At 45.5% G+C, this 17,326-nt stretch overlaps 3 protein-coding genes across 5 annotated transcripts in view; 1 reads left to right on the forward strand and 2 right to left on the reverse strand.

Moving 5' to 3' along the window:
• LOC144169848 (uncharacterized) lies at positions 1 to 13,300 on the reverse strand. 2 transcript variants are annotated; one of them, XM_077699236.1, is made up of 7 exons: positions 13,196 to 13,300; positions 10,118 to 10,316; positions 6,704 to 6,912; positions 4,723 to 4,968; positions 1,913 to 2,054; positions 629 to 822; positions 1 to 233 (listed from the first exon to the last, which is right to left on the reverse strand). In XM_077699236.1, the coding sequence occupies exons 2-7, from the start codon at positions 10,252 to 10,254 to the stop codon at positions 127 to 129; spliced, it is 1,035 nt and encodes a 344-aa protein (XP_077555362.1). In that variant the 5' UTR covers positions 10,255 to 10,316; positions 13,196 to 13,300; the 3' UTR covers positions 1 to 126. The 2 variants fall into 2 exon arrangements, with proteins under 2 accessions (XP_077555362.1, XP_077555361.1); XM_077699235.1 differs by lacking the exon at positions 13,196 to 13,300 and adding an exon at positions 12,427 to 12,789.
• Positions 12,831 to 14,445, forward strand: LOC144169853 (EKC/KEOPS complex subunit TPRKB-like). Of its 2 annotated transcripts, XM_077699241.1 has the most exons (3): positions 12,831 to 12,957; positions 13,054 to 13,164; positions 13,892 to 14,445. In XM_077699241.1, exons 2-3 carry the CDS (start codon positions 13,079 to 13,081, stop codon positions 14,415 to 14,417), a joined length of 612 nt encoding a protein of 203 aa, XP_077555367.1. In that variant the 5' UTR covers positions 12,831 to 12,957; positions 13,054 to 13,078; the 3' UTR covers positions 14,418 to 14,445. The 2 variants fall into 2 exon arrangements, with proteins under 2 accessions (XP_077555367.1, XP_077555368.1); XM_077699242.1 differs by lacking the exon at positions 12,831 to 12,957 and having other exon boundaries at positions 13,036 to 13,164.
• LOC144169845 (BTB/POZ domain-containing protein 1-like) overlaps positions 14,408 to 17,326 on the reverse strand; it is a 15,140-nt gene continuing 12,221 nt past the window's right edge. The window contains exon 6 of the mRNA XM_077699224.1: positions 14,408 to 16,514. Coding sequence (XP_077555350.1) covers positions 16,356 to 16,514 — 159 coding nt within the window. The 3' untranslated portion in view covers positions 14,408 to 16,355. The remainder of the gene's footprint in view (positions 16,515 to 17,326) is intronic.

A 17,326-nucleotide genomic window follows, 5' to 3' on the forward strand; every position in this document is an offset into this window, starting at 1 on the left:
AATTTGTCAACAGAAATATATTATCGATGCTGTACAATATGTCCATAATACTTGGTTCTGGTGCACATCGGCGGTGGTAGACTGTGGTGACAGGCTTTGTTGTGGGAGATGCGTTCGGGGATCTGCCTACTCAAACACAGACAGGTCTATGAGGTTCTCCCTGCGCAGGTCACGGAGACTCCAGAACAGCAGCTTCTCACCAGGCAGCGCATCCCATGCAAGCCACTGCCACCCTGCACCAGTTCCATGGCACAGTTTCAGACAAGCAGCTGTTCTTTTACACCTTACACAAAAGCTCACTCAAGGGGAAGCTGAACAACATATCTAACAACTTTCTTTTGAAATGAAAGGTCACATCATCTTTAGAAGCCCTTTTGGCTTCTGTTTGGCAATAAATAGTGCTTTGTTTGTAAATTAATAATTCCTGCTAATTCTCCATCCCCTTTCCCTCCAATTTCTTGCGATATGAATGAGCACAACACAACGTGGGGTATATCTCCTCCACAGAGGTGAGAGGCAGGCACCAAGCAATCCCTGTGCCAGGGCCATGATTAATATTGAAGCCCAAACTGTTGTGCATGTAGTTAATCAGTGTTAATCGGTGTGTGAAAGCCTGCCCAGAGCCCACCTGTGCACACGGCGTCCTTGGGTGCCGTCGGCTGTGCCCCCGGCTCGGCCACGTGTCCCGCCATGAAGACGCTGACCCAGTGGTGGCCCTCCGAGGCCTGCACGGTCTCCACCACGGAGCAGACACGTGGTTCCACCAGGGTTAGGCCCGCCTCCTGCCTGGTGGCACGCACCGCGGCTGCCTCCCACGTCTCACTGGGAAGGGAGTGCGTCCACCGGTTCACTGCACAGCTGCCACCTCATAGCACTGCTGTGCAAATGTCAGGGCTGGTTTTGCAGGAGACTGAAAGGACTAGGCTTGACAGCCACAAGGGGAATACTACAAACACTTGGGCTAGCTACAGGCCTGTTCTTTCCGTCCTTCCTCTGGTTTTTTGAAGCTCACTGATTCAGCCATTGATGCCAATTCGGCATTTACGTAAATAAGTGTCGAAGCCTCCATACCCAAATCTTGTTGTGCCTGACTGACCTATCTGTTCGAGCAGCATGAGTTGCATTCTTCGATGAGGCCTTAGATGAGGGACAAGAAAGAAGCTGGAAAGGGGCAATTTAACACCATGCAGACCAGCAGTAGAGACTCTGGACTACAATAATGTACGCTCGAGTAACCAAAATCGTTCTCAACTCATAGCGAGGCATCACAACATCACACTCGGTCTGGCACAAACTCTAACAAACACTTCTGCATGTGCACATGGGTGCAGGGAGGGGGAAAATGGAGTTTTCGATAATGTGGGCTTGCACGATGTGTGGTTTTACCCCCAGAAATAACAAGGCAAGTAGCTATTCATTACCATCTTCCTCTTCCATGTTCCTCGAACCCCCCTTCCATGTGAAAGCTTTTCACACTGCACAGCTTGTTGGTCATTACAGCAACACTCCCCTCACTGAGGGAGGGCCACATCCCTAGGAAAGGTGGCTCCTCTACTATGTCAGCATCTTTGCTAAAGAAGAAGGGTGGTCAGGTTCCCGCTACTACCGTCGCATAGCCAAAGCAGGCAGATTTACTGAATGGCCTAGTGTAGTCCCAAATTTTTGTTCCCTCACACAGAGCTGAAAATGCTAACTTCCCTCCATGGGGAAGCCCAGAAACAAATCCTGGCAGGCATATCACGAATTGACTGGAGCACAATTCCTTACTTCCCCCTTTACAGAGGTTTCTTGAACTACAGCGCAGGCATACTAGCAAAACTAGTGCCAAATGACGTTAGAGACGGTGTTATGACATGATCAGTACGGGTTCAAGTAGCGTTGCTAGCTAGAGCACAGCAGAGTGCGCACCCACCCAAACTGCAAGAAGTCGCCAGGAGCCATGTACAGCCCCCGAGCCCACGAACACTGCGTCCGCAAGCCAAGTAAGGTGCAGCCCCGATGCTCTCGACTCAGCACCAAGACTTCCACACGCACCCTTGGCCACTGTGACGCACCTGGTGCGGTCAGATAAATGAGACAGCTGTCAGAAGAGTGGATTTCAGTAGTGTTCAAGTACCAACTTCGCCTGCGTGCAGAAAGATGCTTAGAACTTGCTTACTGAGTTGGAGACTGCCTCTTACTTTGATTCCCAATCGTTATCAATTTTATTTAAATTAAACAATAGGAGTGCCTGACTTCAAAAAAAAAATTTGCCTGTTTTCTAGTTTAAACAGTGATAGAAGAGGCACTTCAAATTTTTAGACAGGTCTAGGAGTAGAAAAACTTAGTTTGTGAGATTAAGAATTTTTTGAGCGTATGCAAAAACAAAATTATAAATGCCACTTTGAGGTGAAAGCAGCACTCGCACAATCCAAGGGGGTTATCAACGAATTTCACAGATCATATATTTCCCAAAAAGGAATGAGCCAAAGTGTGGCATTTAGAAGGACATGTTGCTGCGCTTTATCATATAGTCCATACCTCATAGCACAAGCTGACAAGGACATGAAAGTGACAGGACAGGCACTATTTCTCAACTATTTTACATGATCGATATACAACACCAACCACTCAAGACTACTGACCCGATCTCTTGATGCAGAAAGCCTCACTACCGAAGCTGCAACCTTAAACCTTCATGTTATCACCAAAATTAATGAACTTGAAAACTGAATAAAGCTTTCTGTACTTACGAGTTGGAGCTTGCAATATGCTAGCTTGCCTCCTTTGCGTGAAAATGATTGCGCTTTTTAGAAACGATTGGGAAAATTCTCTGTCTAAACCCAACATGCCTGATGTCTTCTATTGCATTTAGAAGCACAGATTAATAAAATAGCCATAAGTTAGCACCTTTTCTGTGAGTTTTACATTTTTATCTATCTAAGTTAGTATAAACGAAGTGCAATACTGTAAACTCAAGACAAAGAAGATGCTAACCACTGTTTCTCCTCCGCATAAAAAAAATTCTCATAGGCAGCCACAATCAAGCACATTCGAATGGGCTAGCAGCAACCACCGCAAAGTTATGCTAACTCTAGAACAACCTAGACCAGGGGTATCAAACTCGCATCAGTGAGCGGGCTGCAGTTACGAAATTTAGTCCCGCAAGGGCTGGGACAGTGAGGAAGGTTGAAAGGGAGTGGGGGGTCCTTTCCCACATCTTGTAAATATGCCGGGTCATTTCTGAAAGGAAATGGCGTCAGGATTCGAGAATTCCTTCAGGATTTCTTGGTGTCAGGATTCCTCGCTCTAAGAAAGCAAATCAAATAAATGAACGAAGACATTCATGAGCGGGCCAGGTCGCGTGTTTGAGACTTCTGATCTAGACATTCATTTTACTCGAGCATCAAAGCCGCAAACAATACTAAGTCGGCACTTGTGAACTGCGGTAAGATTTATTCAAATTGACCATGCAGACTCTAGGACCATCCAAACCCTCCGAACCCGCATAGGACCCATGGAAGAAATCAGTAATTAAAGAAAGGTGCAGTCGAGCGTCGCGTGTTGCAGAAAGGCAATCCTACGGTCAGCACGAAGATTAGAAGCCAGCAATGCCACGCCACTCTGCTTACCTATGACCTTTGTGCTTGCAGACAAGCACATGTCTGCAACGGCAATTCCACAGTTTTTCACTGCATGTTCGCCAACCTGCTTCACGATTCCACAGTTTTTCACTGCATGTTTGCCAACCTGCTTCACTCCTACTTTTGAATTAAAGTATGCCACAACTGTACTGTACTGAATATTTACCTTATTTACTACTAGTTTACCTTATTTACTACCCTATCGCAATGCTGCAGAATCCCTTCACATTCCTTGCTATCTCTTCACGCATCAAGAAACCTACTGGGAGTTTTTTCATTTTGGGATGCCCTCGATAGCATAGAATATGCCCACCATTCAACACCTTCAAGCCCTCACCTGTTCTAACCTTGCGTGATCCTATGATATCCCACTTAATGCTCGAAAGCTGCCCAAAAGCAAAGCTATGCAGCCTTCAACTGATTGTGTTCTAGTATTACACACATCCAGGGGCGGTATTCTCGTAACTGTCCCTTTTGAAAACGTCCCTTTTGCGTTCCTTTCATCGTGACGTACTTCCGGTTAAGCAGTGGGCCTTTGATTCAAATACCGTAACTGTTCTTGCAAACGCATTTTAAAGAACTGAAACCGCATCAGAGTATCTTTTATGTGTTTATTGTTCCGCGAGCGAACCAACAATAAGGCGACGAAAAATCGTCTGCTCCAAATCGTCTGCTCCGAGTAGCCACGACTCATAGCTCCGCCGTGCTTGCATGGCGTCACATCCGGGTGTTCGCTTTTAGCCAATCAGGGCTCGCCAAAAGGGACACTTTTGAAAGGGACGCAAAGGGGACAAAACTCGAGAATACCGCCCCAGGTTCAAATTCCAGTGGCGGCCTGTCCAGACCAAGTTATTCTTAGCAGCCTCTGCTGTAAGGCTGACCTGAGAGCCAACTTGGGCCAGGTGCTTTGAAAAAAATAAATAAATCAAATAAATAAATAGACAGACAAACAAAACGAAAACAGGCCTAACTATTCAGCCAGCCACATATTCTGCTGCAATCAACTCTGCATTAATTTCCATACTGCGTGACCGTTTGTCGACGCTGCAGGGCAGACCACAAAGAGAGGATGGGGCAAGAGTTGAGGCGCCTCGCTCACCCCCGTCTCCCTGTAGCTGCACTGACAGGTTCAGGGAGCTGACCACCTGCTGCTGCTTCTCCAGAGGCAGGGCCCTCACTTGGCGGATAACGCTGTCCACGACGCTGTCGCTGGACTTCTCCAGGGCCCTGAGCCGCTTGTCCTTCTCGGCCAGCTCGCCCCGCAGGTCGGCGCACAGGCTCATGTAGTGGCGCAGCGGGGCCGACGACACTGTGTATGCGTGGTCTGGGCTCCCCCCTGCAGCGGCTGCGTCAACGACAAGGGGACTCCTAAGCGTTGAAACTCTGCACCCGTACAATGACTCCAAGATACACGCCCAGCGGATAGGTCAGCGGGAATGCTGCTTGCTGTTGCCACTACACTTGTTCTGAATCGCAGGGTTCATACGGGCTTCAAAAGTAAAAATTCAAGGGTTTTTAAGGACTTTCAAGGACCAGAAAACACATTTTCAAGGCCCCCATCTTATGTTTTATCTGGGATTATTTATAACTTTTTCAACAAAATGCAAAATTTTGATATTGCCTAGTACCTAAGAACATTATTGCACATTTAGATAAGAGCTATGGGTTCATGAATGCTCCCCCAGCTTTATTTTTTTTCATAGTTTATATTTAGAGGTTTTTCCTTTTTCTTGGTGTTTTGCTAGGCTGTTTGATTTCAAAACTTAGTTAATGTTGCCTGCATCTCCTGCTTTGTCAGCAAGAGTATCAGCTGAAATTAACTCAGCAAGTGCTGCTGCAAGGCAGGATGAACTGTGTACACGTCTACCATTTGCACGTAAAAGCAAACGCAGATGGAGCGTATGAGGCACAGCAAACATGCAATGAAAGGCCGTCCACAGACTAGATGGAACATGCAAGATAGAGAACAGAAGCCGGCTTTCACGGGATTGTATCGTGACATGAATTCTATTGAGGAGTGCTGCTCCCAATGTTGCCTCGTAATAATGAGAATCCACAACTCGTAATTTCACGCAATACACTGAAACTTGATTGTTACAATGTTTCTGTACATTTTTAAAACATAAAATTAACGACAAACACTTTAAATTCTTGTGAAAAGATAGGGCCATTGGTTATCTCCAGAAAAATCAAGGGTTTTTAAGGACCCTTTAAAAATTCCAGGACTTTCCAGGCCTTGAAATTTACACTTCTAATTTCAAGGGTTTTCAAGGTTTTCAAGGACCTGTGCGAACCTTGTGAATCGTGTGAAGGCAATTGCATGAACCACACAGAGACACACAATGCTATTCTTCCAGCCTAAGGTCATGGCGCCTTGAGGGCACAAGCTACTTAAAAATACTACCGGATAGCGAGTGATTTTTCAATTTGTGGATAAGAAAAAGTTCCCTCCACCCTTACTTGCTTGCTTTGTGAAAACTATATCTAAACGAAAGCACATTTATTTTGCTTTTACATGTCATAGATCTAGTCGTATGCCCGGATCTGAGCAAAAACACGTCCACAGGAGATCACAACTCATGAGGCACTGCCATCGTTCGTCACAATGACCCTCTAATTAAAAGAAGGCCCGCTGCTCGCATTATTGCGACGTGGAATCATTTAGAGTAGAACAACACGCACTCCTGTGGAGCAATGTCCTTCCCCTCATGTAGAGATGTGAGGACAGAAGCATGGACAAACCGGTGATTTATTGTCAAACAATTTTTTACAGCACAAGGACCACAAGACAACTGCTTGAGTTCACAAGGCTCCGCTGATTGACAGTCAATCAGCAAAGTAAATAGCCAAAACATAGTGCCTCTTCACAAAAGGAACAATACCAAGCCATCCGCTAGTACTACCTCTATGTTCACTTGTACCCTTCCCTCAATGCCCTCCAGGTATTTTCAACAACCCTCCATACCACCACCACCTTCACCCCACTTGCAAGTCTCATGCTGGTATCGTGCTTGCACACAGCACAAGCAAGACAGAGATCACAATAGTTCCCGCTTGGTGATGCCACTTGTCCGACTTACCGCTTTCCTGGCGACTGAATTCCTCGACCTTGCGCACATCTTTTCCAAACAGCGTCGGGACGGCATTCCAGATGAGGCGCTGGTAAGTGTTTGTGTTCATGAACTGCGAGTCATGGAAGTGAAGCTGGCAGAGAGTTTTGGTGCACAGGACTTTTCCCGGCTGACACCGGAGGTCTTCGCGGCCACAGTTGGACAGCCATTGGTTGCGTCTGCGTAGGACAAACAAAGTTGTGCGATGAAATGCTCTTGTAAGTTTAAAGCGTCGCACATCTAAAGGAACCACAAGGCACCAGGGGGCTTCAAGAAACGAAATTTCTTCACACTAATTATCACAAGTGCCCCTGCCATAATATGTTGCAAAAACACCCATTCAGAATTGAAGACTTGGTTAGAATGAACTTTGAAGTAAACTTGAGAGAGACAAAAATATTTAATGGGGAGCGGGGATTTAACCCCTTAAGTGCTTTGGACGAGCAGAGCTCGTCCTGCCCAAACTGTCACCAAACTGCTTTGGACGAGCAGAGCTCGTCTTAGCGGAATAGGTACTGCCCTATACTGTTCAGGACGAGAAGCGCTCGTCTGCGGCTTAGATTGCGTGCCATCCACTAGATGGCAGCATTTACTCGACGAATTAGTTTTCTCCCGCGGCAAGGCGCGCTTTTTTATGAAAAGATGGCGTGCGGTGGCGCCGACATATGCATAGCTGGCCCGTCAACTAGAAAAAAAAGCTTTTCATTTTCGTCATCTTCTTCAAGTGATGCTGATTCGGATACAGATGTTTATCTTGTCTCTGGAAGTGAAGACAGCGATGACGGTGAATTGAGCAGCTCCTCCGGTGATGACGAAGACAGCGGGGAAGCGAACATCGCGAGTGCTCGCAAGTGGATCCTGCTTTACGTGGACAATCCTCCTGTGAAGCCTCATCGCTTTCCATTCTTGGCCATTCCAGGCAAGACTTTCATATTGTCATCGCCGGGTGACATTATGGAATATATTCAGCAGTTTCTGGACGATGAACTTATATCATTTGTGGTAGACGAAACCAATAGCAATGCGGCTGAAAAGTTGAAATGCTTTCCTCCCAGTGATCACTCCTGCCTCAAAAAATGGGTACCAGTGACAAAGGAAGAGATGTGGGTATTCCTTGCACTTCTGCTATTGCAAAGGTGCTTAGCCTACACAAGTGGAGAAAGATGTGGCATCTGCAACTGTTCTATTTATAAAGTTTTTAATTTTGTTAGCAGCAGGTAGCTGGTTTCCTCTGTATTCTTCAGAAATAAACTTTATTGTGTTGATTTGACTAACTGTGGGGTACAAATATTTTTTCAACATCGACTAGCTACTTTTTAGTACAATCAGATTCGAAGTCAGCAATAAAAAAAATAGGCACTTTTGGTCGAAAAATTCTAAAAAAATAAAGCACTTAAGGGGTTAACACAAATTTTCTGCAACATACTTGTTTGTACAAAGTTGAAGATTTTGGGCAAAGACCACAGGAGAAATTTGTGGGGGGTGTTCTAGGTCAGGAACCACACACACACACAAAAGAATACATGCATCCCCAACTTTATTACTATAAATTACTTTTTTTTTTGCAATTTTGTGAGTTTCCTATAGTTTGCAAAACATTTTTAACACAGGAAAGTTGGAGATAATGTCTACGGAAATAACCATATTGGTATTAACTCTACCTAAAGGGAAACTAAAGGCTGAACAACCTTTGTTTGATCTGAAGAACACATTTTTCAGATTTTATGGCTCTTTGGCTTTTGTTCAGCAACAATAGCTTGTTTGTTGTTGGATAAAATCTAAAATGAATAAGTAAATAGAAATAAATAACTAAAGCTGCCATTTCTTAATGCCAGCTTTTCGTAATGCAAAAGTACGTTTTTTTTGTGTGTGTGCGTGTGACAATTCGGTGGTCACAAGGTTTTTGGTCGCTCTACGTTTCTTGGTCCCCTAATGTCCTGAAATATTCTGAAACATCAGGTTTGGTAAAATTCATCAAGCTCATAGAAAAATTCAGCTTTTACCAGCACGTATCCCTACAAGAATGCTGAAGTCAACAGCAATTTTACTAGATGAAAGCGTTAGGTGCGCCATTGTGAGAAACACTAGTGTTGCCGTTGTCCTGAAGATAAAATGGCTGCTGCTGTAAAGACCAAACAAAAAAAGCATGTTTGAGCTTGTACAGGAATTTCCAGAGTAAGAGCTAAGTGCAAGCCCACTACCTCAGCACAATGCCTGAAAAAGATTTATAATGGAGTGTGTGGTGCCGATATACAGTGTGTTGCGATGGTAATTGGAACACGTTAAAAATTTTTCCTGAGCGAACCGCTGCTGTTTGTGCTCAAACTTCACACGAAGGTCGCATTTTGTGGTATATTTTGTTTGACACCGGGAACAACGACGGTACTTACTTGTTTATCCTGAAAATAAATAAAAACGATTTTCGCCTATGGGAAAATGGCGGCGATTTGGACGTGCGAGCCCGAAAACCGGGTTTTCTGATCGTCTGCTAGCTCATTTCTAGGTGCATTTTCTGATCGTCTGCTGCACCATTTGGCTCCGTACGTGAATCCCAAACATGCGTTTCACTCTGCAGGTGGTTCCGTCGTTCCAACATCAACTTGCACTGGCTCGCACGTCCAAACAGCCGCCATTTTCCCATAGGCGAAAATCGTTTTTATTTATTTTCGGGATAAACAGGTAAGTACCGTCGTTGTTCCCGGTGTCAAAGAAAATATACCACAAAATGCAACCTTCGTGGCAAGTTTGAGCGCGAACAGAGCGGCGGTTCGCTCAGGAAAATTTTTTGAAGTGTTCCAATTATCGTCGCAACACCCTGTATCATGCGACAGGTGAACGTGGCAACACGTGTGTAGAACAGGTGCTGCCAGCCATAAGGAGCACTGGTTATGGGAAGGCTGTGGCATTGGGTGTTGTCAGTCTGCTCGTCAAAGTAATCTGTGCCACAAGACAAAGAAACAAAAGCGAAGTGAGAGATGCAAACATGTTGTAGCAGTACAGAATCCTTTGATAAGAGTCATTATAATGATTTCACCTTCAAAGAAGTGCCGCAAAAAAAATTTTTCTTCCGGAAGTTCCAGTTCATTCTGAAGGCAGAGTAAATGCAACAAAGAGACCGCAGTTGTACACTCGCAAGCATGTCCTTAATTAAACAATGTGAAGGGTAATGGCAATCTTTATCAAGGCCCAGCTGGGACATCGTGCCCACAGGGAAAACTGCGTAATCGCATCCTCAGCAAACGTCACGGATTTATATGACTGGTCATGCATCAGTTACTTCTGGCGCAGAAACAGGCCCAGCTTAAGCTGCATTTTATCTCGTGCGTTCCCAAAATGTGCATGCTTGGCTCCTCTGCTGACGGGAACGAAATCAACCGCACCCACCGTTGCTCGTCAGCCGGCAGGCGAAAGAAGCGCACCTTCCTGCGCTCCTTCAAGCTTGGGCAGCCCGGAGTTATGCACCTGTGGTGCTGGGGCTTGTCGGCCACCACCACCACTGTTGGTGGCTTCAAGAGGCTCATCGTTGCCGGGCCAGCTAAGTTCGTGGAGACGCTCGCTTCACACCTTGTGGTCCCGCTTCAGTCTGAAGGGCGGAAAAAAGAAAAAAATAAAAAAGAAATTGCGTGCGCACATGCACACACACAAAAAAAAAAGGAAAGTACTAGAGAGTTTTAATGGGAGAATGTATGAAAATGAGAAAATTGTCAACTGCTGTGCAACCTCGTTTGTGGCCTCACTGGCACTGGCAGGAACCTTTTAAAGCAGAAGCTTTTTTTAGTGGGACTGATGGTGTCCCGTTAAAAAGCTAATGCATTTCCCCATAGACCGGTTGGTCGACTGAAAAGCTCTGATAAGATCTCTGGACAGACAGCACGTGCGTTAAACTGGGATTCTGTTGTGTCATAACGGTTACTTGAAAAATCGCAAAAAAGGAACAGTTCTAGAAAGCACAAGACATTCACCAATCATGAACGAGGAGTACAATAGTATACCTTTACCTCATAAACCACGTATCAGTATACATTTGGATCGTTCATACATGCATTTACTCAGTGCACGAAAAATTGTCGCATGGGTTCGCTCTTTGTTTGCGATTTGGGTCTTTGAAGGTTTTATGATCGATTTGATGCGCTTTCAGCGAAGATTGAATGCCCTTTTAGCAAAGGTTATGATGCAGTTATGACTTTTGACTCAGTTTTGATGTGACAAAGCTTTCGCGCTTCTCTCAACTTTCTTTACGGAGGGATGGTGAATTGTTCTTGGAGACGGCATGCAGGCAATACAACAGAAGTAGCATACAGAGATGAACAGTGCGAGGAACTGCTGCCATAAGTGTGAACCCCTCTGTCAGACCCATGAGTGGACATGCACCGGCATTAGCCTCAGATAAATCAACCACCTGATGGCAACACACCTTCGCTGGGCCTACCAATTCACAGCCACACACCTTGCTTGTGATGAATTTGAAAGGAATTACGAAGACAACACACAACTTTGTTCTATTTAAACAACTGCCTCACTTGAATAACATTCATGCCAATTTTAATGCAAACATCAATTAAATAGGTTACTCAAACAGTGATGCTATATGTCTAAGTTAGCTGATGGGACAAAGTTAGCTGATGGGCCCATCTGTTTGAGAATTTGTCGCACGTTGAAGATCCCCAGGTGGTCAAAATTAATTCGGAGCCCTCCTCTACGGTGCGCCTCATTGCCTGTGTAGCGTGCATGTGTTAAACCCCGAAATCGAATCGAACTGCTGATAAGACAAAAGCAAGCATAAAGTGAAATATTTACATTGGCATGCAGCTTGAACTCGTAGTGCTTCAAACAAGACCTAATGTTACTTTGGAGTAATAAGGTGATTGACAAATGACAACACAGCAAGAACTTTGGTGAAAATCAACAAGAACCAGAGGCAAACACTACATGTGGTGGGGACACTGCACTTTGTTTTGGGTGGCTCTGGATTAATGAAGAAATTATGGCTGTCATTTTCTGAGAATGCACTGAGGGTTCAAGTGAGTTCAAGTAAAATTACAGCCGCTTCCATCACCCGGAAAGAACTAAGCCCATGGCTGCATCGTTATGTGGCAGAGTTATTACACAGCCAAGCACCCTGCTGTGCTTTGCTAGATTTGATCAGAGATTTGAAATTTCCTGTTTTTTCACTATGGCATTCAGCCGGTGTACTCTGCCATTTTTGGCAGCGCCCAAAAGTACATTACAGACCTTTGGTCATGTAACATACATTTGGTTATCGTGTAATATGTCATGCTATGGTGTTATTAATAAGTGGGCAATTTCAAATCTTCTTCTTTAAACACTACTTCTTCAGTGACATCGAACAAAGTTGTGTTATAACCTTGCTTTCGAATAAAGCAATGTTATACGTAGTCTTCACGGTCCCTTAAATACACAAGGCCATTAACGACAGAACAGCGCCCTGTTTGCGATGCTTTGGGAAACACGAACACCCATTTCACAAGCCGCCTCCAAAGTTGTAAGCTCCATTTCCCAAACTCCGAGGAGCTGCAACGTGCTTCCTTATTATGCGAGTTACATTTGCCTGTGCCAGGAGATGCATTTATGACAACGAGTAGGTCAGCCAAATCCGTCAAAGTGACTGACCCCCCGTGTCAAAATATTTTGCCAGAAGAAACGTGCAGCGTCAGTTAGTAAGGCGCACTCACAATCCGTAATAAAAGCGAGCAGCAGACCACTCCTAGGAATTTTTTTCTGTGCTCGCGGACTCGCTCGTCATTTGGTCCCAGTGGCGTACAGGTAAGCACAGCATCAAAGGCAAGGGTTTGAGCTCGCGAAGTTCTGGGTTTGTACCCAGAAGTGATCCGGGAAAAGCGTCGAGGGCCTTCGGGGCACTCTCTTTTCCTTCTTCGTCTCTCGCTTCTAGCTGTCAGTAAAGCAACTTATTATTGCACCGTTGCTCAGTCCGCACTTCGTTGAGCTGCATTCAGAGACCTTCCTCGAACGAAATTCTTTTGGGAACACAAGTAGTTTTCAAATGCACTGCCGCACTGCTGCACTGCCACCACAAGGCGTCTTGTTAAGCGCACGACGGCTTGAGAACTGGCTTTCGCAGATCTTGGCTGCAGCCGTCAGGCAGCCGTTGCGGGTGTTCTAACGACGAAACGGATGACGAAAGCTTCGGTACAGAAGCATACCTGAAATAAATAAGCCGTAATACCAGGTAATACTGTTCTCAGGTGAGTGACCAAAATTACGTCGAATTTTTTACCACACCGAGGAGCAGCTTTTACACTCACAGTGCTAATAATACTAATTCTGCACTCGACGTGCAGATAGAGATCATAGTGCGACAAGAACATGTCGACAGCCGTGGACGAAACGAGTGGACACGAAGTATCGACAGCAGCAGTACCAGCAACGCACCACAACAATGCCTGCCTGAGGTAAGCTGATAATAGAAACTATAGTACTTACACTCATCGCGGTCATTCGCTTTGATATTCGGCACCTATGTAGCTGTATTTCTCGTCGTGAACAAGCCGATAGCTAGGTGGCACCGGGAATAGAATTTTAAGATAGGAGGTGGGGGTAAACATTTACAGTCGCACAACGTATATTTGGCAAAGTATTGTTCGTGTTTTGTTAATGCACGAGCACCACTTACGCGTTACTTGACCCAGTTGGTAAAACGCCGCTCCGAGAGCCGCGAAACTGAACCGCGTGGCCTGAACTTTTCAGCAAATGACCTAGCTAAGGAACGCGCGAGCAGCTTGGTATTTTATTTGTCCATGAAATTTCTCTGGCCAGAAAAGTGTGTGGCTGCCCAGAGCTGCTCAAAACTGCTCTGAGCAGGCAAATAAAAAGACTCACCCGAGGCGCGTAGTTCGAACAGTCTTCGTGCTAAATACAACGTGCTAAAAACTCTTGCTGCTACAAAAATTCTGCAAGTAAAACTTGCCTACAAGGCTGAAATACGGCCTGATTTGTCGCCTTGCGTGTTGCACGACATCGCGCACTCGGCAACACTGAAATCAGCAGCACAAAGGTTGAATTAACACGGCTCCCGCCTTCTTCCATCAGCTTAGGTGCCGCCGTAGTTTTGTGTTCCTGCATTTACTCTGGCACGGTGCGTATGAATTTACCGAGGCCTTTTCTCTTCTTTGCTTGCAGCACAATGGAGTACGTTATGCGCGACCGAGAAGGAAACCGCGCGGCTTCCATTCTGCTCTTTGGTGATGTCACAAACTGCAGCGAGCTACGCCAGCTGGTGTTGGACGGGACCTTGCAAGTGTGCCTCGTCAGGGCACCCCTCGTCGTGGACCTCTTTCAAGTGCAGTGCGCGTTGGCCAAGGTGCTGGCCAAGAAATCCAGCGGCCGCCTGAAGACGAGGAGCGTGCTCTCCGAAGTGCTCTATGTCTTGGGACCCACTGGCAACATAAGAGATTCGCTCACACAGATGGGTGCACAGGACAGCGACTCGGCAGTAGTGGTGGTCCGTCTCGACGACCCTGAAGACAAGCATCTCAACATGCTCTCGGAGCGAATCAAGGGTCACCAGCTACCCGTGGAAAAGATTCCGCAGTTCACAGACTCGCAGGCCATTGCAAAACTCTTCAAGGTGACCGAGAGTGAACTGTCTGCGGGTAGTCTGCTGGACGCTCTGGTGACACGAGTTGCTCTGAAGGATGAGGTGTAATACAGTTTCTTTTTAATGTTGTACAGTACACATCATTTCGTGCACACCAGTTCTCATGTAAGCAAGCTCCCTGGGGACACCCCTTACCGGCACTTTCAACACACAAAGATGATAAAAGCATGAAGATTTCAGTAGAGTCAAAGGCACCCCAGTAAAACTTGATGAATTTGAACACTTTCTGGCCACATCATAAAGTTAATATTTGACAGGTTATGAAATGATCTAAAATCGGTAATTGCATGATCAGATCACAAGACTGAAAACTGTATAAATTAAAGATTTTGCTGTGCCAGCCACAACATTGTGAGATGGAACTTTGCCAAGGCTGTTGTGCTTCATACCTTAGCGCAGCCTATTAGATCATTAAACATCATGGAAGTGCTGCACAATGTGCAGAAGCATTCCTTGTACACTTATCGTAGTTCACTGTGAGGGATACAAGTCATCAGATCACAGCCAAAAAAAGACAAGTGTCTTCACTAGATTTGACTTCAATTTCACAGATCTATTTCAAAACAGGACTCTGGTGCTAAGAGTTAGTTGGTTCATGTTCATGAAAAAAAAAAAAAAAAAAACCCAACAGCGCGAACGAAACGACTAAGGAATAGGTCCTGTTTCGTTTGCGGTTGGGTTTTTTTTTTTTTTTTTTTTTTTTTCATATTCTAATTTAAAAGTTCACTTCGAGAGGACTACTGACACTGAACTAACTGCTCCCACAACTATAAAAGAGAGTCGTGAGAATTTTACAGCATCTTGTAAGAACAGAAAGGTTGACTCCAGGGGCCGAATTCTCCAAAAAAAATGGGCGCCGATTTGAAGCGACGCGTTGTTGGCGCGCAAACGCGTTGTTGGTCCGCTTTGAGGGGCGGGAAACTGGAAAACATACGGCACGGCCCACTCGGCATGCATGAGGGGGTGTGCCCTGTGTTTTCCAGTTTCCTGCCCCTCAAAACAACGCCTCAACCCAAGAATACATGCCAACAAAGCGTCACTTCAAGTCGACGCCCGTTTTTTGGAGAATTCGGTCCCGGCATAGATTTCCTGGGACCACACCTGAAATATTTCTCCTTACAGGCATAGTGGAACTGTAAAATAGATCTCGTTACAGTAGCACTGCATGAAATGCACACCGATGCCATGCTGCTTGTCGTACCATAACAGTCAATGCGCTCCTAGCAAAAAAAAATAAAATTACGATCCAGCGAAGCCAACCATCACTTGATTGAAGAATCGCAATTCAGTGGTCAAATAGTAAGATGCAGTGACAGGTTCATCTTACTCCTCACTAATGCCATTCTTCCTCTCTTTTTGGGGAACCCTCACTCACATTACCGTGGAGGAGGGTTATTCCATTTCCTTTTGTCTACGTGGATGACGACGGCAACGAGGTCATGCGAGATTCTGACAGACGTACCAGTAACAGCTTCGCTCTAACATCACATCTAGTCTATACAGTAAAACTTACCGGCTACTCAAGCCCTTCCGCAACCATTACTAACCGTTCATCTGTGCATACGAATTAGGCCAAAATTAAAACTTACCGGCTACTCAAGCCCTTCTGCAACCATTCCGGCTAACCGTTCATCTGTGCACACGAATTGGGTCGAAATTAGTGGCAACCTCTATGGGCAATAGTACAATGACGGTGCCTTGCACTGCAACGTCTGTGTGTCTGCAGGCGTATGTAACAGGGATGTGGGAACGAGGTAATATAAATAATGTGGAAGTATGTGAGGAGTCCCAAAAACTACTTGCGGCCAGTGGTGCACAGAATAACACGTAAAAGTTCAGGCGATTCAGAAGCCACCACGCACGCATGGCTAGCAGGAGTGTGTGGTCCACAGAATCGTCAGTTTGCTGTGCAGGCACTACACAATTCCCCACACTGAGGCAGTCACTGTCAGTTCGCTGGTGTTGGTTCCACTTCGGCCCAGCGCTTCAGGTGAAGAAGATGATCTCTGGAATCTGGCCGTCCTCTACGGAAGTGCCGTTGTTGTTCCCGGCGGCGTAGGTGAACTGGAAGGTGACCTTGCTTCCACGTGGGCAGTCCAGTGCTATCTTGCGCAGGCCTTTCGTTCCATAGTGGGAGTCTGGGCCCTGCGTTCAATTAAAGCATTGCTATATAAATTGCCCACAGGTTCGGTATTTCGTTGTGCAATTGCATTAACAATTGATTACAATGAAATGGACCTTGCACAGAATGTCCATTAATTTACTGGTATAACAATAATACAAAAACTCAATTTAGTGTGTGGGCAATTAACTTGCGGCAATTAAATGAATGCATGACGCCCAACTAAACTGCCCTCAAACGTTCAGCGCCAGTAAATGCAGCTGACGGAAAACATAAATGGAGAATTGGGCCTTGTAAGAAGTACGAGTACTGGAGTGTCCACAGCCTGTTTGGGACATGATCCAGCGCTGAATTTACCATGTTTTCTATAAAAACTTGGACTGCCAACAAACTACCCAGGACAGGTAAATTGATAATGGTTGCTTACCCCCTTGCAATCACTCACATTTGGATCATGATCCTACTTCAAAGCAAATCATACTTTACTGACTGCATGAATTGAGTGTGTGGCTGTGTGTATTTCCCACTATATTGTTGGCAGATTCAATTTTTGTCGTATTCCAAAGAGCCACTAAGCTGTTTGAACTAAGGCAGGATGATGATGATGATGGTTGGATTTTTTTGGCAAAAGGCCAGCTGGGGCAAAGAGCACCAAACAGGCAGGACTGAAGAGCCTTGCAGAGACCTTTCAGAGAGGAGCTTAAGAATTGTTCCAGCCAACTAAAATTTCATGTTCGCAAAATGCAGAATCGGGAATCCTCAAACTTGCCATCTTGTGGGCCTGCTAAGATCGCAAGAACGAGCAAATCGTAATTGCAGGTGCACAATCTAGAAA

The sequence above is a fragment of the Haemaphysalis longicornis genome, unplaced genomic scaffold, assembly GCF_048455015.1.
Source record: "Haemaphysalis longicornis isolate Haplotype H1 unplaced genomic scaffold, Haemaphysalis longicornis Haplotype H1 scaffold_2, whole genome shotgun sequence".
Classification (NCBI taxonomy): domain Eukaryota; kingdom Metazoa; phylum Arthropoda; class Arachnida; order Ixodida; family Ixodidae; genus Haemaphysalis; species Haemaphysalis longicornis.